Consider the following 21,921-nt stretch of genomic DNA (forward strand, 5'->3'; position numbering starts at 1 on the left):
TGGACTATGGTGCCACAAGTGACTTGTAGGAAATTACAGTGGGTCCTATCAGAGGTATCTGTGCTTCTTTGTATTTCCGTGAGGAACCGGTCAGTCATTACAGCAATACCGGAGCTGCATGTTGATGCACTCTGTTAATACCACAGTTCTGTATGCATGCCTGATAACAAGGTACAAGTGCGAAATAAATCACTAGACAATTCAACAAATAAAAAAAAATGAGTGGGAAAAATGATACTTACATAGCAAACATCCTAGGACTGCGTACACAAAGGGCTCATTGCTAATCTTGTTAGCAACCTTGCACACCTTTTATAATCTATAAAACAAAATTACCCACAGCAATAATGAATCTCAGTTGCCAGATACCCTCAAAAAACTGCACAAAATTAAATGTAGAATTTGTACTAGAATTTCAAACACTCTACACAGTGAAACCATTCTGTGATGGAAATTCATGAAATTATGTGTGCAAGATGCAAAACTAGATTGTATTTTATCCTAGGCGGGTCTCTAGAGGAAATGTGAGGAGCGCAATTAATTGCCTAACAAGTAGTTTCTTCCTAAGATGTAGAAGACCAGCTCAATCCCCAAATTTACTTGAAGGAATTTAACTCATTAACTGGGAGGCTATTCTAACCAGCAGACTATGAGGTAGTTTGAGGTCAGGCTCTTTCAAACTTTTTATTGTTCCACTAATTATTAACATTGATGGAAATCCATATTTTCCATGTCTAAGTACGTTTACTAATCATTGGACTAGAGATACTTGTGTCCCACTTACTATCACTCTGTGGCACCCTTGGTTCAAACGACCACTTGGTTCAAGTGGCCCCTAAGTCACTACCGTCCTTTCTGATGGAAAGATCTAGCTATTTGGTAACAAGAAATATTTAGGTGCAATTTTATTCTCTTGCTTGACAAGTATTTTAATAAAACTTAATGGAAATTGTGCCAGACAGCAAGAGACTCAATGCTAACCTGGGTTCAGTTCTTCTGGGAATGTTTGTACAGAACATAACCAAGTCAGCAGGAGAGGAAGTAATTCATCCTCAGACATACTATGGTGGCTGAAGTGTCCCTGAAAGAAAATATCACACCCCTCTAAAGAGACAGGAGAAGATCCTGGCTATGATCAGCCTACATAGCTATTCTAAACCCTGAACGCTGGATAAGGTGGAAACAGGATTTAGCTCTCCTTTTTAGATCAACAGAACATTTCAGGTTGAATGAAACTCGTTGTCTGCAGTGGGTTTTGTTGACATAAAGGAGAAAAAAGAATCTGCTTTGGTTTTAATTGCATTTTTAATTTTACATTTTGTTTTGATTGTTGACCCTAAAAACCAGTTCTTCACACAGTCCTAACCACAATCTTGGTTCTAAATTTAGAGAAAAGCTATTTAATTAGATGAGAAATATTATGACTGTATTTCTACACAAATAAATTGAAGCACTCCGGCAATACAGGGGAGTCTAAATAATATTCATATACTCTGGATCCATGTATCAAGGCGTGCAATATGCAACATGCATGGTATATTTGTTATGCAGTATGTAATAGATCTATGTCTAACCTACTCATATGTCTACTTACAAAGCTATATCTTTTGAGGATCAGCCATGGATTTCTACATTCCGACTTTTGATCAGTGTAAGGGCGGATGGAGATTAGGGCTGCTCCAGCCCCTTTCAAAAGCCAGAGCTTTGGTGAGAGAGCATCTCCGCTGCTCACAAAAAGTGCTCACCATCTTTCTAAGTGATGCGACAAGAAGTGTTAAATCCTGAAAAATTTCCAAAGTACCCTGGTCCATAATTTGTGCTTATACATCACTAATAAGATTCACCTTTTCCAATTAAATGGTGTTCCTTATTTTCCACTCAATATATTTGAATTGTCCATTGCACTAGGGAATGCTGAAGTAACTTGTTTTTAAAGGACTTCCATTTTATTTGGGTTTTGTTTGTTTGTTTGTTTTATCCATTCCATAACACCTTAGGACAGTTTTATTTTTCAATCCCTGTGACAAAATTACATTCAGGCTGTGTTAAAGCAAAACTTCTGTGGATCTCATACTGGAATACTGTTTGATATGAACTGCACGTATCAATAACAGAAATGATGAATTAATTGATCTTATGTTCTTTAATAATGGGCATATAATAGAAAATTATAATCACAAACTGAAATATAATAAAAAACCAAGATACAACCATACCATTGAGCATTAAAAGAAGGTAGAGAATGGTTCAGATTTTATCTTATTGTGTAAGTTAGTAAGTAGAGATAAAGGAGCAGGAAGGAGAATATGGCTTCATATCTGTCTTCTGTATAGGCATACCCAACTGGTTTTTCAGAATGTAGTTTTCATTTCATTTATCTTAGTCTCACTTTGAAGGAACTCTATTATATGCAGCTGACTGCAGGTGCATTAATAGAAAATATTTGTACATTAGAAGACCTTAGGTATTTTTTGTAGTATAGTGCTAAAGTAAAGAGCAACAGTTACAAAAGGACCTGCACATCAAATACTTAGTAGGTTTGTTTGTAAACAAGTTGCTTGTAAACAAGTATAGCAGCTAGCATTATAAGGTAGTTTAATTACTACTTACAGGCTGGTGTTGAGCAGTCCCTTGTGTTGTGATACAGTCGATGAAAGTGCTTGCTACACTCTGATGAAAATGTGACTGGCCCTGTTTGAAAGTAAGCAGGAGTTAACCACATGCTTTCAATGTCACTGCTTTGCAGCTTCAGTGAATGATGGCAACACACAAAATCCTTTTTTTTAATGGCTAAAATTACATTTAGCTTTTTACTACACCTTCATAGAACCTGAAACAATTATGATGCAACACATGTATAACAATGCTACTGAAATAAAAGAAAGAAATACTATTGCTACACTAATATGCTCATTATCTGAATAACAGAAAAATGGCCCTTGGAAATGATGCACTGGTTTAGCCTTGAAATTCCAGTAATTCAAAATTAACAGTAAAATTTCTTATATGGTGAAAAATAGAATGGTGTAACTACAACAGAATTTCGTTTGCTCAGTAGTCATCAGTAGTCTAATGTAGAAGGAATAACGTAGGTGGAATGCGGATACTATTTCTAAAGATAAATATAAGCAACATTTTAAACAAATATGAGTTTCTAAGCCTTGGAAAGATGAAGTAGTTTCATGTACTAATGCTTATGATTTGCACATAGATGGTTTATGAAGTTCTTAATATACAATGTGGGTGTTGAGGAAAAAAAATGTCAGCTGAATAACATCTAGAAACCTGATCTCCTGTTGAAGTAATTCTAGCAAGAAAGGGGGCAGATGTGCAGAGGGCAGCATGTGTTTCGGCGTTTGGGTGAGGCAAATCCCTGTGTGCCCAGGCTGTACTGTGCTGTGCATTTGTTCTTCCAGCCTGTGCTCCCTTCTCTGGATATACAGTGTTATCTGCCTGTGTTAATATTTGATAAGAATATATAGCTACTGGCCTCCAAAACATGGCAAAAGGTAACAAGTTGCCAAAGAGCCCTTCCATAATTGCTGATGGCCCCAGGAAGGTATTACTGATGACATCCAAGTTGAAAAGGAGAGCAAAAATCTAATAAAATTTGCATCATGTAACCTGCTTAGCAATACTACCACTGACAGCTGGGGACGAGTTTCCTGTGATTTGGACAGTTGACACTGACGTAAATTGACACTAACGGAACAAGACTAAATTTAACTTGCATCCTCTAAATTCAGTACAAATAGGAACCCTGAATAAGAATAGCTTGTTTCAAGCAGTGCTACAAAAGGATGCATATGAAGTATGCTGTGTTGACTAACTTTCCTGTCAGAGGAAGACAGCAAGCATTTCAGGGCAAAAATTATTTATTTCACACCTTGAAAGGTGGTTTATCAGCCTGGGAAAACCAAGCCAGTTCTCTCTGGATAGTGGAGCCAAACTGCCAAAAGCTTGAGAGAAGATTCCTCTCTCTGACTGTGAACAGACTTGAACATTAGATAAATTTTACAGTAATATGTGGATTTCATGAGATTTTTTCAGCCACAAATAAGCTTTTCAACAAACTGACAAAGCATCCTTTGCAATTTTGAACTGGAAGATTGTTGCCATTTTTTATCTGAGTGAGTAATTAGGCTCAAGAGAAAGTACATAATTTGAAATTATCCAAGATATGAGGAGATAACTTCAGCCTTTGTCACTACATAAATTCCATGTCGGAGATAACTTCAGCCTTTGTCACTACATAAATTCCATGTCCCTTCAGTTAATATATGGTTTTCTAACACTTTGCCTTGCCATCAAAAATAGGCTGTGCCTTACAGAGCACTCTGTGTCAGCTGGCTTTTCAAGCTGAATTGAGAGATAGCTTTATGACTCACAAGATTATTTATGGTTCTTCCTATAGTCGAGGACTGTTACTTATGGTTCTTATTTGGCTTTAAAATAGGTCTACTATTCTTGGCATACTAGAAGTATACAATAATTTTCTTAACCCTGAAACTGTGTGGACTGTAAAGATAATGTTGATTTCCCTTTCTCTTCTTTTTTTCACAACTTCCTTAGTTTAGGATGTTCCAACTCTTGAACTGGTAAGGACTATATCTGAACAATTTATTAACTACGGTTGATAGACAAAAGGATTATGATTTGAACAGAATCAAGAAAAATAAAGTTAGGCTGTATTTTAAGAAAAAGCTTGAGGATTACAGGAACTAATAATGCTGTGGAAGAGAAAAAAAAACAGGCAGAAAACCCATCACTGAAGGTCTTAAGAGCAAAATTTAAAAAAAGAGAAAAGAAAAATATATGTAGGCAGAAATTCTGAGCCAACAAAGAAATAAACCTCAAGAATTTTGGAATTAACTTGCTTTCCTTAATCATTCCAGCTAATGGTAGTCAAATAATTTCAGCAATTTTGATGGGAACTACTCATGCAGAAAAGGACTATTAAATTAATTAATGGCTCCAGAAACAGGCCTTCAAATATTTTTTGCCCTTCTTCTTTACTATGATATTGTATTCTCAAAATACCTTCTCTAAAACTCATGGTTGTTTTTCAGCAATGAAACTTGTCCTGTGTTCATTGTTTAGCTTCCCCAGATTCTTATGTTGAGCTGTTTATGGTAGCTGAGCAGTTTCCAAAGTTAAAAATTAAAAGGAAATGGATTAAGTACTAATATAAGCAAATCTTTCTTGTCTGTCCTCCCCAGGAGAGGAATTTTCAGTATTCCTGTGCCACATGGGATAGCATAGTTGGAATCTGTATGTTATTTTCATTTCTTTCTCTTATGGACTGAAAATGGTAAGGTTCATAATTACTCTTGTTTACTGTAAGAGTGAACGGCCAGCTGGATGTGGCACATTTCCTGTAGATGCTGCTGGCTGCAGTTAGCAGTTGGCAGAAAGATCTTTAAAGTTGTGCTTATCCTAAGGCTTTGAGGACATCTCCCCCATGCAAAAGAGACAACAAATTCCTTCCTTTCTTGCCAAGGATTGTCCGAAATTTCCAGCAAAGAGGAAACGCATAATAATTTCCAGTTCTCCTTTTCATGTTCCAACTGCCAACTATTTCTCTAGTTTTTAGTTTCACTAATCCCAATAATGTTGAAAATCACCAACATATTTGCAGTATCATACTCTAAGTCCTTCACTTTTCTGAAATAAACATTTGGAACTGGGGAGTAAAGAATCAGTGCAAGCATCTTGCTGTTGGCTACTTTTTTTACATAAATTCAGAGGGCATGATATTTTTTGCAGTAGTTACAAAACAGATTCCCAAGAGTAAGTGCATTATACTACTCCACCTCAGTTTTCAAGTAAGTACTTGACTGTAATCATAATAAACTTTCATATTTAAAATAGCAAATTATTTTTGTTTCATTTACACTGATTGAATCCTTCCTTGTTCTATTTGTTTCTGTTGTAAAATTAAGCATCCATATGTATACACCATGAGACAGAAGACAAAAAGTGTTTCCCTGATGTAGTGAAAACTTACATGGCCACATAGGTCTGTTTTTGAAAAATATGTGCAGACCAATAAGATGTTTTAAAATTAGTGAACTTGAAAATAAATATAGCAAGCAACAATGGGATGATAAAGAGGAAGCAATTTTAAAATAATGTTTTAACTTACCACGTTTTGAAAGTTATTTTAGGCTAGATTATTCAAAAAGAGACTCAAACTTCAATGTAATTAGAGTGCTTTAAAAATTTCTAGTCCTAAAATATGCAAATTTAACTTCATAAATGTGAAGAATGTGCAGAACCTCAAAAAAGCTAACGGTGTGACTCTTGTGGCTACTTAGAGAATGAATATATAGGAAAATTAAGAGTGACCAGCCTTACCTGTAAAGTGTTTTATGAACTTGTCTTTGAGACTGGAATCTCTTGGAAAAATCTCTGAGGAGAGAAGAATAAAAAAGGATCTATGTAGTACAGGAATTACAATAAAACCCCTGAAAGCATGATATTCCAAGATGTTTGCTGTAAAGAGACCAAATAGCTTCCCAAATTAACGATGAAATTAATTTTCATAGGAGGGGGGTGTGTGTATGTGTAAACAACATTGTGAAATGTTTCAGATTATTCACAGATGAATACCAAACATTCATCCCACAACACACACTTTCTGGCAATCATTTCTGCACATCATGGGCACAAGTTGGAACACAGGAAGTTCCACCTCAGTATGAGAAAAAGCTTCTTTCCTGTGAGGGTGACAGAGCAGTGGCACAGGCTGCCCAGGGAGGTTGTGGAGTCTCCTTCCCTGGAGACATTCAAAACCCGCCTGGACGTGTTCCTGTGCCCCCTGCTCTGGGTGTGCCTGCTCAAGCAGGGGGGTTGGACAAGGTGATCTCCAGAGGTCCCTTCCAACCCCTGCCATTCTGTGATTCTGTGATCTTGGGGCTGAGCTGGGCTATAATTTTAGAATGACTGTAAATAATATAAATACATTATCATGTTATGACAAGTATTTGAATACCTGAACAAATTATGTAAAATACCTAGATAAATACAAACTAAATACCATATTTTTGGTTTTGAAATAGCAAGTACCTGAAAAGTCTCCTACAGATCACCTAAGATAGATATGGGCCATGCACATGTTCATTGCACTATTAGTCAAAAACCAGTACTCCTCTCCTGTGAAAGACCCTGTGAATTTTAAAATATTCCCTTTCCATGTATGCTATTTTTCCAAAAAGTACAAGAGAAAGTAGAAGTCACAGAACAGTCAAAGGAATCACACAGAACAGAAATTGGAGCTAACACAAAAACTATACCTTTTTTTTTTGTTTGTTTGTTTTTGCAGTGGGATGCCGCCTCTGGCTTACAACAGAAACTTTTGATGCAAGTAAATATTCCCAGAACTAGTCCATTTCCCCACAGTCTCATAAATTTTTCACTGAAAAACTGTATTAAAAATTTGGTAACTTCAGTCATTACTGAAGAGAGTAACTATAAAACAGCTGCATGTTATGTCAAATTCAAAAGAAATACCTTTCTTAGCACTAATACAAGGAACATGATTAATTCTCAGCATTAGGACCTGCAGCTAAACATACTTATTCTCTAAAAATATTTCCTTACAACTTGTGTGTCATTTTTAATCTTTGTATTCTCCTACTTTTTTTTTTTCCAATTCCCAGTCTGAATTAACATTTAGTTCAGAAGAGAGCAATTTTCCTTTCATACTATAGGAAGATATTGGTTATCTGCCAAAATAAATTCATACCACTGTCTTTAGGCAGTTTCTCCGAGGTTACATGAGCATATCTTTAGGCTGGGATTTTAAGCTAGAACGCCCAAGTCTTACTGTAACTCAGCAAGATTAGGAGACCTAATTTACTTAAAACTCCTCTAAAATCTCAATTTTAACTGAAATAAACTTAATTTGTTTCCTTATTGTAAATGAAATATCACCCATTCTACATTAAACTAAGAATTTTACTGACATGAAATGTCAGGTAGTTTAAAATTACACAGAATGAAGCATATGGAAAGCCAAAATAGTGAAACAATCTGGGTGTGTTTTGAATGGGAAGCCTCAAGTGGACCAGTACTGGCAAGTAACCAAAGCCTGGTGAAGGTTGGGCTAGGAACAGGCCATTCTTGCTCTGACAAAGAACATTTAGACCCAGGTCCTTTTGAAGTCTATAGTATTTTCTGTGGGAACAGTAACCACCTTTTGCCCCATAAAATTATTTAGAAAAGTCTGTAATACACTACGCAGCCAAAAACCCCTAAATGCACAGAAGGTAAAACAGGATAGAGGATTTGACACTTAGGCAAGCAGCTAGGCATTGCAAGCAAAAAATTGCAGCTGTAGCTGTGTCAGTGAGCCTGAGAAGGAACGCTGCAGGGTCTGCTTCCCACGAGTAACCTACATCAGCCCAAGGTTCACACCAGCCCAGCTATGCCTTTCCCAATAGGGAAACTAGGTCAGTCGTGTGTTGGAAAGAGGCTGAATGATATTGACTGCGTGCCTGCTCCCTCCCCTGCTGCAGCTGCCATCCCTCCAGGCAGCAATCGGCTTTTCAACATGTGCCCACGTTTCAGCTTTCTTCAAGTGTTCGCTTTCTTAATAGTACAGTTAATTTGCTTGGTAAAACATAATAAGGGAGACCCTAGCCCTCTGCAAAGGCAACCTAAGTTCATTTGTATAAAAATCACGGGCAGCACAGGTTACTGGAACACTTCTGTCCACTGGCTCTAACAGCAGGGGCAACTCTGCCTGAACTAAGAATGGCCCAACTCAAACACAGCAATTTTCATCCATCTTCCAGCAGCATAGCCAAGCCCTCCTATCTGTACACAACTGTGAGGCTGAGGCCTCAAAGGACTTAGTATTTCAATCAAACTGATGAACATCTTTTTTTTGAATAGAATATGCATCACTGACTCCCAGCCAGATCACACTGCAGCCAGAAGCAGGATCCCAAGTCCACACAGGATGCTTTTATAAGGCAGTGAAAAATCATCATGACAAAACATTTACACTAGCTTTTCCTGGCTTCTAACAAGCTCTTAGCTGCTCCAGTCATATTTCATGTGGCATCTATCACCTATTAAGACAGAGAGCTTAGTATCCATTCTCCCAATGTATGCTTATGTCCTCACAATGACAGTTGAATTCCTTTGAGATATTACTTTCACAAAGGAAAAGCAGAAGCATGAATATAATAAGATAGATTGGCAAAGCATTATTAAAATCAAAACACTTGAAAGTCATGCTGGGCAAAAATACAAAAGACACAGGAAAATGAAAGAATAAAATGCTCTAAGTGTGAAACCCATATGAACAGGAAATATTGAGTGGAGAGAGTTTATTCAATCCATTCTTGCCTCATGACCACATTCCACAACCTAGTAAAATACTGCCAGTCTGTTGGCTTCGGGCATGAAAACTCCACATCTTCAGGTGATATCACCTTGGCAGAAAAAATCAAGATCTCAATTTGTTTATGCTCCCAATAGGCAGCCTAGCCTTTGCTTATTTTTAGAGTATATAGAGAAGCAGTGTAAATCGGACAGCAAAAATTGCTCCAGATCTTAGCCTAGTCCAGGTCTACACCAGGGGGATCTACAACATCTCACTGCAGACTGTACTGTAGGCAAGCGGAGAAAATGTGAAGTAGCAGACCTCAGGCTCTGCTTCACTGGCCAAGTCCCTTAATCTTTCTCTGTAAGAAAAAAAAGTCTTCATCAAGAATCATAATCTTCTCTTTTTGTAAGAATATTAATGCCTCTACAAAAACCCCAATAAAATCCAAAGCCAATTTCCCTCAATTACTAAAAAAATAAATAAGAAAAAAAATCTCTTAAACCATTCATGAAAACTTCTCCATGGCAGGTGAATGTTTCAGGAAAATGCAAGTATATCCCAGAGAACATAAAACCAGAAATGACTTTGTCTGCCAGTAAATAACATTTCTCAGATTTACATGCAGGTGCCGAAGTGCTCTCCACAACACACTTCAATTACAGTATTTAAAGCTTGGCATCTTTAGCCAGGTTTAATAATTATCTGTTTTCCAGACTATCCATTGTTAATGCAGAATATCCACTGTTAGTTTGTACAACATTCCTTGAAATGATATGTCACATGATGGAATAACAGGCTTTTCCCATTTTTATGTTGTTCTGCACTTCAAGAAGTTACTTAACAGAGTTAGGTGTTCAAATTACTATAACCTCACAGAAATTATTTTATAATATAATACATAATCCAAGATATAGTCAATAGCAATGGTAATACATCTTTTTATATCATATAATGGGTATATGACACTGATCTGTTTTTTATTTATTCTGGTAAAGCCATTTTGAGATAATGCAATTATCTGCTCTTCAGAACGGGCAATGCTTTAGAATTACTCTTTTTCCTTTACTTTTTATTCTTCTTTCCTAGTCACATTTTCTTTTACTTTATAATCATTTTCAAGCCAAATTATTTTAATACAAAGCGATACATTTCAGAAAATCTTGCATTACCAACCTTCTAACCAATTTTTCTTAGTCTAATATAGATTAATCTAGATTTTGCACAACCATCACACATACAATCTTATGAAAAGCTTAATTCTCTCGTATTTCATTTAAAGTTATAACTATGGCATTTAGAAAACAAATGTTTTATTGTGTATTTTCTTCTTTCTGTCTGTAAAATGGCAGAAGAAAACTGTCAGCAGTGAGATGCAGCTGACTCTTCTATTATAAACCCAGATGCGGGCTTCTAAAAATGTTGTTTTAGCATGAAAATAGCCTGTGATTATTTTTTCTCTTTAAAGATCATTTCATGTTACAAACCTGCTTACCACACAGTATGTGTTAATAAAGTTTTAATTAAAAGTGACATTTAGGACAAGACTCTCCAAAGCTTCAACTTAAATAAAGGTTATATTTGTTCATAGTAGAGGAATAAATCTTGCAGTGGTTGAAATATCATGTTTCTACAAATATTGGACACTATCAGCAAAACTGTCTCAAGTATCTGTTAAAATAGACGAGTCCCATTTATTTGGATGGAGCTTTTCTTTACTAAAAACTCCCTATAGTGCCTAAAAGTGGCAACCCATGTCTACCGTGACAATACTACAAGGTGTAACACCAATAGCAGTAGGTTTGCGTACATTCAGGAATGTCAAGATGGACTTAGTTTACAGAAAAATAAAATGTATGGTGATAAAAGTGTTAATAAAATCTTTCAAATGTAAATTCATAAACAAATTGATATGGTGTCAGAAGAATTTAAGCAACAGAGATGAAAATAGATAAGAAGAGAAAAATACCCAAGTAAAGTGATACACTAGAAACATGAGTGAATGGAATGACATTGCAATGCCAGGATGAAAGTATCCTTAGCATGATTTTCTTAGAAATACATAAAATCTTTACAGAAGCGGCGCTTTAAAAAAAAAAACAACACACAAAAGATATTCAGAAACCTTAATGACCCAAACCATCCTTCCTCTGCATGCCTTAATTTACATATGAAACAATTTCTGCAAAAGTTAGGAGGAAATGTATAGCCTCAGTTAAAAAAAAGAAAACACAAATAAGTTTTGCTCAAAATCAACAACTAAAATACAGAACAGTGCAAAGATAACGCATCCTAGTGGAGAAAAAACATTCATTTGGATAAGACTACAGTGTGGTGTTGAGTAAAGCTTAGGTGTTTGACTACAGTGTCATACATCAGAATATGTAAATCACGCTGTGAATAAATGGAGATTGAAGCATGTACCTAGAGATCTGATCCAGATATTCCTGATAAATGCAGACAGAAGTATGGGGTCACCACTGTGGGTGCTGTCACAGGTAGTCAATCCCACTCCCTGGCTAGGCCATTTGCCACACTGTGGTTTCATGATGCTCGGGAGAATGGCTCCTAACACAGCCATCAGCACCAGATGATGTTAAGCAGAGTTGAACCAACTAACATATACTTAAGTCTTAATTTCCTACTTTTGTTATTATACTTCGGCTGTGACCATATTGCACAAAACTCTTACTTCTGGGCCTGTGGCTGGACAAAGTTCTTACCCACAAAGCTAAGGATTTCCAGCAGCTTTGGCTATGCTGGAAAAGCTATTTTTCTTATGCTGCTATTCCATTGCTACCAGAATGATATTACTTTTATTCTGCAAATTATTAGCCATATTAAATTGAATTGAAATGTTTCTCTGGATCCTCATGTGGTCTCCGATACAGCACAGGGGAGTATGCAGTTCTTTGTTGAAAATGTGTGACATCTGTATTCCCTACTCAGGGACCACCAATTGATTCTGGGGTCTGTCCAAGAGTGCTCGAAATCCTTAGGACAGATTTGCGGTTGTGTTACAACTCAGTTCACAGACTGATATATTTAATGTATTTTCTATCGCAGCTTCCCATAGGGAGGCAAGAAAAACCACTGCTTTGTGCAACAGAGAGCAACTCCTTCCATCATTAACAATCATAAATCATTAAACATTTTCTATTATTTGTGTTAGAAATAACTGCCACATGAGAAAATATCTACTTAAATGATGTAATTTAATTCTCTTAGCCTCCTTATTTGTGGTTTCTACCACATAAACTGTATTGCTGCTTTTGTTTTGTTCTTTTTCTTCCAGTTTCCCATAATTAAAAGTTTTATTATAATTTCTAATTGTCTTAGTAAATTGTTTGCTTATACACACACCCCCACGCACACACTTTCCCCCACAAGATCCGCAATTCATTCCCTTTAGACAAGGGAAAATATCTATTTCTGTGCGCAGTATTCCAAGACGTCACTGTGTTACTACTTCTGTTAAGTAACACACACAGTTCCCACTTACTGAATACTTTTATTTTGAGACTTTGATGTGTACATACTAAGTTCCACAGAGCATAGATGGAAAATGAGTCAATGTTCCAGACAGAAGCATTCCTTCCTGTATGCAATACTGCTGTTTGAAATTCAAAACTTCCCAGATTTTTCCAAGTGCTGTGTAATGAAGATTACAATAAATTAGCAAAATTTTTTTCATTTTCTATCACTGTCTGCTCTAGCAGGTGAAAAATTATCTGGTATCTTAGTATTTTCTGGGGAAAAAAAACCTCAAATAAACCCCCAAATCAACACTGCTTGGATTCACAGAGATGAGAGCGTCTGCTCAAGAGAAAATCCTGAATTAATTTACAACTGCATACCACTGCCATCTACTGAATGTAGAACATGCTGAATGTACTTATGCATACCTTTCTGCTCTGAGAGTGAAGTTTACTCGGCTTCGCATTTACTCTAACAGGAGCCCTTTCAGTTCTCACAACACAAAGTGTACTCCAGAGCTTAAGGATTACAAATAGAGTGCAATTAAGAATTCATAATTAATTACTTGGTCAATTTATCTTCTGCTTCTCCAACAGTAGGCAGAAACAGTATTCTAATCTCTATGGATTTATTTGCTGTCCATAAAAATCTTTGTTTGGTATTTCAACTTTATTTATAGAGAATATTTGGAATGCACATTGTGATACATGTTTGTACCTCATAAGTCAAGTTCTAAAATGCTACTTCTGCTTCCACGTCAAATAAATGCTTCCATGCTTATTTACTTGTCCAGGTTTGAAACAGTGCTTCTAAGGATACTTAAACTAGTGACTGAACATTTACTTTCCCTGATATTTATTCCAGTAATATTTTTTTGATGTGAGCATGGCAAATAATACTCCTTTTGAACACTGAGTAATTGATAAACCCTCAAATTCTCCCAACTTTATTTATGAATACAATATCTGGTGTTATATATATAAAATTAGAAGTCTTTGTTCTGTCACATTCAACAGGAACTTGAGCAATAAAGTGGGCTGCGACATCGGTCAGTTTAGAAGTACAGTGGTATGACCCCAAAGAGAAAGCCTAACAGGCTTTCATTACAGCTGATAAAGTTTACCATGCCAGTCACCACTGGCAAGAGCACTAGATTAAAAAATAACAGTGTAATTCTTAAATGTGCTAAAGATGGGCATCAAAGGAAGCACCAACTTCTAAAATCTCAGTCTAGCATTTAGTCACAATTTCTATTTTTTCCCTCTCTTCCCTCTGCCAATCCATCACATGTAGTTCCAAGCATTCATTCTTATTCCAGAATCTCTACTCACCTATGTCATATGTTTCTTACTCATCCTTGCAAGCTTTATCTACATCAGTTGCTCCCTTAAATCCAGGGAGATTAATATTCACAGGGCATTCACAAGGGAATACTGCAATCTATTTGATTCTACCAAAATTTCAGTATCGCAAATATTGAACATTTTAAAAAATACACAAAGTATTGTACAAAGGGATTCCTAAAACTGACAATAAAAACAGATAAAGATACCTTCTACAAACTGTAGAAAGTGAGAGAATGATCACACTAAAAACACACAAAGAGCAAAGGCATACTGCTTTCCTAATTCAGAATGCCTTGGTTTTGTCTGTAGAATTACATGTTTACATGTCCTCATAACATGTTTGATGGATTGACATCTGTGCACTACAGTTTGGTGTAGATTCGAAATATTTAAAACTTCTAGCTTTTCCCTTTGTTTGGAATGGAATATTAAAAAAAAAATTGAAGATTTCTAAAAATAGTCTTGAAATAGTTTGAAGTACTGCCTCAAATTCTGCTCTCACTGATGGCTGCATAGTCCCCCTCACTCATCAACACACCATTAATATAATTGCAAAGGAATTCTGGAAGGGATTTTGGACTCGGATATTTTTCAGCTGTATTGTTATTACAGAGACCCTCAGGTAGGCACCAAGAAAACAGATGACTAACTTTAGACACTTGATGTCAGTTGGATGTATAGCCTCTGAGCAATGAGCAACACTCTGTTGTAAATAATATGGAAGATTCTGTACATACTATAATATAATATGAATAGTAACTCAAAAAAGCAAGGCTAAGTTGACTTGGAAATTTCTGTAAGAAGAAAGGGATATTTATGTATCTCTGCCAACTGATAAATGGGCAAGACAAGTCTTATATTAGCTAGGCACATTCCAGTTCTTCGAAAAGGTTGTGAACAAGATTCTAGGATGTGTTGCCTAAAATAGCAGATAGATGGATTTAATAAATCCAATAGGTTCCAGCCATATGATTCTAAATGTGAAATACTAGCTTTAATTCAACAAACAGCTATCTTATTTATGTTCTATGTGCTATTATCTCCATTAGGTCATGGCCTATGAGCACCTAAGAGGGAGGAATTTCTCCTGGAATCCCTACTACTCCCACCCCCACGGAGTCCTTTTGATTAAATGTTAAGTCTTACATAAAGGCTATGCAAGTTTGTAAATATATGACGATGAGCCACGCAAAACATGGTCTTTTACCCTGAGAAGAAATATGTTTGTTTGCTATAGTGTTTTATTGCTAGCTTACTCCCTCATTCTTTGTTTACTGCAAACCATTAAATGGAGTTAGTTTCTGAATTAATTCAATATATTTATTACTACAATACAAAGGAGTACATGGAATTAGAAATTAAATGTCTCAAGCTCCTTGCCACATTTCTGCACAGGGTAAATCCATAAGTGCCACCTTATTGATTCAGCTATTTTTTATTAAAAGAATAGCCATTATTTAGCTCCTTTTTGGTTATTTCAGATTGTAAAACACTGCTGTTTTCATGAAAAGTAATTAAATGTTGGTGTACATTATTAGACAAACAACTTTACAAACAGCTCACTTTTTTTCAAGTTTCTCTTTCCAAAACACCAGGAGCACAATTGTGATGCTGCTTCAGAAGGTGTTATGTGCTCATCTGGATGAGAAACTGCACATCATACTCCATTCTGCAAAGGAAAATAAAAATTCTACATTTTCTTCACTGCTGCAGTTTCCTCTCCACCCATCTGTGTTAGAAAGTTAATGAAAGTGAAGTTTGTCCTCTGTTTTTTAAGAAAGTGAGAACTTTAGTCCCATAATCCTTGTACCACCCTATGGGATCTCACAGGACATAATGAAAGCAGAGTGTCCAGGTGAAAGCTGCTGTGCTATTACAGCTAATATCATGGCACTCTTGCCAACACAGTCCCTCCCAAGCACAACCTGTGGGAGACCTGCCTTCTTTCATGCAAGTGCTCTGAGACAAACTTTTGTCTCTAGCTCTTTTTTGTGCTTCAGGTGAAATCAGTCCTTCAACAGAAACTTTCAGAAAATCAGAATGGTAGGAGGAAAAAAAAGCAAATACACACAAATTTTGCTTGAGTTTCCTCTTCTTCATTTTATTATGCTGCTGCTTGAGAAGGATGTAGAAATTCTTTCCTTTGTTACCCAACTTTTGAACTTGAACTTACAGGACCGTATTTGAGACACCACAACTGCTCGTGCTGTCGCAGTTTCCCACCCCCTGTGATCCACAACACCGTACCATGATAAAGCGAAAGCACCTGCGACAGTACAAGGGAGGAGGCTGGAAAACATGTCCAGAAGTAAGACAACAACAGTAGAAGAAACAGGCATGGAAGCATTTGATGTTCATCTTGCATCACTTGGAGCACCTACACAGGATACAAGGCACAGGAGAAGGACACCTAGTTATCATTCCTGCCTTCACCCATACCTAGGTCTATTCTTCAGAAGCTATGGAGGAAAACTATTTTTAACTAAGTCCCTCCAGTAGTCTTAGCAGCAGGGAAGGTTGACTTGCAGTCATGGGAGGGTGATAAAGACCTGTTCGCATCCATGGAAAGGACACAGCTAGCTGCTGCCCCCACTCTTCCCTGCCCACGCCCTACTCTTGCCCAGCCATTGCACTTTGCCTTCTCCCCTCCCTGCGCTCCCCTTGGCCTTCTCGCCTTGGCTGGATTCTGCCAAACTGCAAGTGGGAACAGGGAGTGACAGGAATAGTTAGCAGCAATCGTTGCTATGAAGACAACTAACAGCATGAACAGTAATTCCAGGGAGACCTTCCTACCTCAGCAGAGCAATGACTATTTACAGCCTGAAAGGGGTTGCCAGCCTCCAGTTCAACGCTGTCTTAAGGACAATGGATTATCCCTAGGGTTGGCTCCTCCAAGCCTGGGCACTGAACTGTGGGAAGGACATAACCTGAGGCTGGAGGGAGCTAACTCACTCAAGCTACAGAAGCAGCATTTAATCACATCTGTAGTGTCAGGATAGGTGAAGAGGGGATGGGGAGGATAGTTTTGCCTGCTGTGAACTATTCAGGGTTTACAGCACTAGTAATATTATGTTCCTCCTCACCCCCCCCCCCCCCAACTTTGATTTTTCTTTGCTTAACTCATCATTTGTGAGGAGAAAGTAATTGCTTAGTAAGTGCTCAGAAACTGTAGTTTCATTTCTCAGGAAAGGAAGTCACACCTTGTTGCTGGTTAAAAGACTGCAGTAATGGTGGTATTATCATCATGAGCTTGGAGAGGCTGAACCTTGGCTGGCCAGGGGACACAGGTGCTTGCCACCCTTTGATGCCCTCTGCGGTGTGAATGCAGAAACCAGCACCTAAAAATCACCCAATCTAAATCAGAATATTTCCCACAGTATCTTCATAGTATGTCCAGAAATATGATACTAAGTAATGTCTCTCTGCTCCATTCATTTATAATGTCATCAGTTACATGCTGTACCAAGAATCATTCACCATCCAGCCAGAATTTGTAGAAATACATGTCAGTCTGCAAATTGGCTGTAGATCTTTCCAAACATTTTTCTTTCTGTCACCTCTCTACCAGTATTTCACTCTGTCAGTAGAACTATGTGAAGGTTCTTAGTCAGGTAATGGAAATGTACTTTCAGTCGCACATGTGAAGCCTTCTCCCAAAATCTTTCCCTTCTTCCTGAGTGTAGGACTGTCAGTCAGCTCCAGGTAATTTAATTTTGGTTATAACTAAACAATCCTTTCAAGTTTTCAGCCGCCACTGCCTTTCTACTGATAGTTTTCTCACTCCTGCAAAGCCTTCATGATTAAACATGGGGTTTTTTTTATTTAATAGAGAAGTTTAAAATGCTAAAGGAAACATGCAATACTGTAATGATAAGAGAAAAAATGTTTTATTTCCTTTTATTCATAGAGGTGACCAATATCTCTTATATGTTCATTAAGGAAAAAAAAAAAACCTTTGCTATAAAGTTATAAGTCTTTCAGAACTACAGTTTCCAAGGGGATTATAAGATAATGGGGCATAGGTCTAATTCTGAGACTGCCGGAGCTGAACCTAAGACTGCATGAATCTATGTCTCAGTGGGTCTCTGAAATTGTCTGAACCTGGAGTTCCAATTTCCATAGTTAGAGTCACAGAAGCCATTGTTTGAATGTCAAATTTTGAAATAAAAACCAACAGCAACTAAGGAAATGCATTCAGCTTAAGAGTATTATGTCTACAGTAATAAAACACAAAAAAGTTGTGTACTAGCAGCTCTCTGGATTCCCGACGGGTACAAGAAATGACAGTAGGAGCTGTCATACTCTCAAGTAACGCAGTTTTGAGGGCTGAAAGACACTGGAAGGAGAGTACGGCCTGATTCTGTTCTCCTTGATTTCAATAGAAGCAAAAACAGGTCCTCAATCTGTGTGTAATTCACATGATCTGCTTAGCTAAACAATTAAGTCACAGCTCTGACATCTGATATTTATTTTAAGTTCTTTGAGCCAGATTCTCTTCTCTGAGCCAACCCTTTTTTCTATTCTGGTGGCACAAAGGCTATAACAACCGTGGATTTTCCCAGCTGGAGATTCTCCCAGCATGGATAAGCCTTTACCTGGCTGGCAAAACCAGCTTTCATATTATTACCTCCTCCTTTGCACCCCCTGAACCTTAGCCATCTTATGCGAAAGAGGCCTGGCTACAGCCCTCATTGCCGTGCTTCAGATACACTGATCCTGCATACTTGCCTCTTCAAGTTCAAGCTATCCAGTTAATTTTAAATAATCCAGAGGCTATTGTAATTTAAGTTAAAACATAATCTACTATGATGCTCTTTGTGCAGTATTTCAGAAGAGATACAACTAAGGATCTGTCCAAGGCACATTACCAATGAGACATCTCAAAAGTTCTGAACCCTTAAATTATAGGTCAATCACACTGCAAGGTCATCCTTAAAGAAAAGACCCTCAGTCCAAACAAGCCAACTTTTTAAACCCCACTTTCTACCTGAAGAGAGCAGAGGCTAAGGGGTACCCCGAAGACAGGTTCAGCTGAAAAAAGCCACCGAGTTTGGTTAGAGTGTCGACCATTGCCTGAGTGGGGAACCTTGTGGTTAACAGCTGCTTCTTTTATGTTATTTTAGGTTATGTACCCAATTAAAAGATCATTAAATGAGACTAGTGTAATGGAGATGGAAAAAATCAGGATGTAGTTTAACACTGCTCTTACTTGAGTTTACTTTAGGCAATGTCCCAGTGTAGAACTGATCTGCTGGGAAATGTGAATCCTCACAGAGGGACTGCACAATAATTATGCTGTGGGAAGCACTGGAACAACACTAAGCCACTGTGAATCATAGAATCATAGAATAGTTTGGGTTGGAAAGGGCCTTTAGAGGTCATCTAGCCCAACCCCTATGCAGTGAGCAGGGACACCTTCAACTAGATCAGGATGCTCAGGGCCCCGTCCAACCTGACCTTGAACGCTTCTAGGGATGTGGCATCCACAACCTCTCTGGGCAACCTGTTCCAGGGTTTCGCCACCTTCATTGTGAAAAAATCTTTCCTTATATCCAGTCTAAATGAAGACAGCACCAATTACTCAAACTTCATCCACCTCTTTGAATATGTTTACATTGCCAAGGATCTGACTCGTCTCAGGATGGGATGTGCTTACATACTAATCCCTTATGCCTGTGTTCATGTTTCATTACCCAAAATCTGGAGCTCTCCAGAAAAGAAAGCTCAGGCATATGCTGATACACTGTGTAGGCCCAAGCTCTTACCCAGCAGCGTGCACTGGCCTGAGTGTCACAAACGGGTATTTTCACATTACAGTGTAGTCTCTGCCTTGGATAGCTGACGAGGCATTGAGTTCAGAACCAACTGGAAGCAGGAAGCAATCAGATCCACCAAACATTAAAAAAGTAGGTAAGTATGGAAAGTGTGTCTAGTCTAAGGAGAAACTAAAGTTCTACTTGGGCTTCTTACTTCTTTCATTGTATGCCCTTTAGCTACACTACAGTTGTGTCCCACTTCTGGGCAGAATCCTGTTCTCACGTGTCAACTTCAATGAACACCTACAATGTTCACAGAATAGCTACCTACCACATTTGACTTCCAGACATGCACTGGGATATAACGGCCCAGCAAAGTAGGCTCACAGCTTTGTGTACCAACATTTTTGGCTAAGGAAATGAGTCAACTTGGGAGGTAAACAACATCAAAGAGAGTAACTCAGAATGCAGCAGCCCCTTCTGATTCAATGCTTTCTAATCAGCCACTTTCCAGTAATTCATTAAGACTTGAACAAAGAGTTTGAAACATCGGCTTCTCCTAGGGCTTCAGCCAACAGTAATGAAATTATAACAGGATATATTTACAAGGTTGAATATCCTGAACTCAGCTATAATGATGTTTATTAGTAATTCTTCCATAGCTGCTCAGAAAGCATATTTGTATTAGTTAATCCTTGCCTGTGGAGACCATTATATTTGTTTGACAAAAGAACATTAAGAAGCATGAATTTCTTTTTTTTCCTCTCCGTAAATCCCCGTTTCCATCAGAAAATGCTATGGGATCAAGAAATAAGCCAAACGTAGTGTACACGATTACTTTTCTCCTATTACTATTAGCGATCACTCTAGAAAACAGAACTGGAATGGATCTAGATCTAGACTAACATATTCTAACAAGCTTTACCTTTGAAAAAGAAATGTGAAAAAGAAATGTAAAAAATAATTTAGCAACTATACTTCACATTGCAAGCCTCTTGAACAGCACCACGCACATACAGATAAGCACTATGTGTGTAATCAAAAGTATTATTTTTCTTTACTCCTCTGTCGGAGATGTGAACATGGAAAACACTGAAATATGTATCTATTTTGAAAAGTATAAGAAAAAATCTCAAAACAGTTACAGATTTGATTTATCAGTTTATGCAAAAGAACTCTTTTTTTTTCCTAAGAGATTCTAATAAACAGCTTAGGATATCCCTCGAGCAATTTGAATGGGAAAATGCATGGCATTATGAAACCCTCACTATTTTGAATACTAAGCTGTGAATACGTACTTAACTCATTCCAAGAGGAAAGATGTATTACAATACTAATTGTTCATTAAACTATAAAAGGATAATTCACTGAAAATAATGAAACAGGTTGGTACGACTGCTCAAACTATTCAAGGCATTAATTTACTGAAGCTACCTTTTCTTATTAATTTTTTTTTTTTTCTGTAACAGATAACAATTTCCATTCCTTCATCTATCATCTATTTGAAAATACTAAACCATCAAGGCGGACATTTCAGCTGAATCCAGAAACTCCAAATTATGCCTGGAAAGTTATTGGAGAGCTCTTGACTGAAGGCAGAACCACTCTTAGAATGAGATATAGAAACTACACATTGATAAATATGAAGAGGAAATTCACTTCTTGAAATTCTGCAGCACTCTATGCAAGTATTCTGTTTAGTTATCATGGCTGCTAATAAATGTAGATTCTGGAATATTTGCATAAATTAAACACAAGAACAGCTGCAATACATCAAAAGCAATATATGAACTAGTTGAATCATCTGAATGAAAGCTGATGACATGTGCTTAACCGCACACAAGCCAAACTCAGCAGTGAGAAACAGGCAAACTCTATCGGAATGAAAGGAAATAGAATTGAGTTTGCCAGAGCTCAATTAGACCCTGCTCTTTTTGAAATATGAATAGGCTCCAGGTTGATTGCTGTGCAAATGGTAATGTTTAACTGTGCTTTACATTTCCTGTGC

The 21,921-nt window shown here is 37.4% G+C and overlaps 1 protein-coding gene across 1 annotated transcript in view; it reads right to left on the reverse strand.

Moving 5' to 3' along the window:
- Positions 1 to 242: 242 nt before the first annotated feature.
- Positions 243 to 21,921, reverse strand: part of ALKAL1 (ALK and LTK ligand 1) — a 32,808-nt gene continuing 11,129 nt past the window's right edge. Inside the window, exons 2-4 of the mRNA XM_075086168.1 lie at positions 6,358 to 6,411; positions 2,611 to 2,691; positions 243 to 319 (exon numbers count right to left, since the gene is read on the reverse strand). Of these exons, the coding sequence (XP_074942269.1) occupies positions 255 to 319; positions 2,611 to 2,691; positions 6,358 to 6,411 (200 nt within the window). The 3' untranslated portion in view covers positions 243 to 254. The remainder of the gene's footprint in view (positions 320 to 2,610; positions 2,692 to 6,357; positions 6,412 to 21,921) is intronic.

The sequence above is a fragment of the Phalacrocorax aristotelis genome, chromosome 2 (genome assembly GCF_949628215.1).
Source record: "Phalacrocorax aristotelis chromosome 2, bGulAri2.1, whole genome shotgun sequence".
Taxonomy (NCBI): Eukaryota; Metazoa; Chordata; class Aves; order Suliformes; family Phalacrocoracidae; genus Phalacrocorax; species Phalacrocorax aristotelis.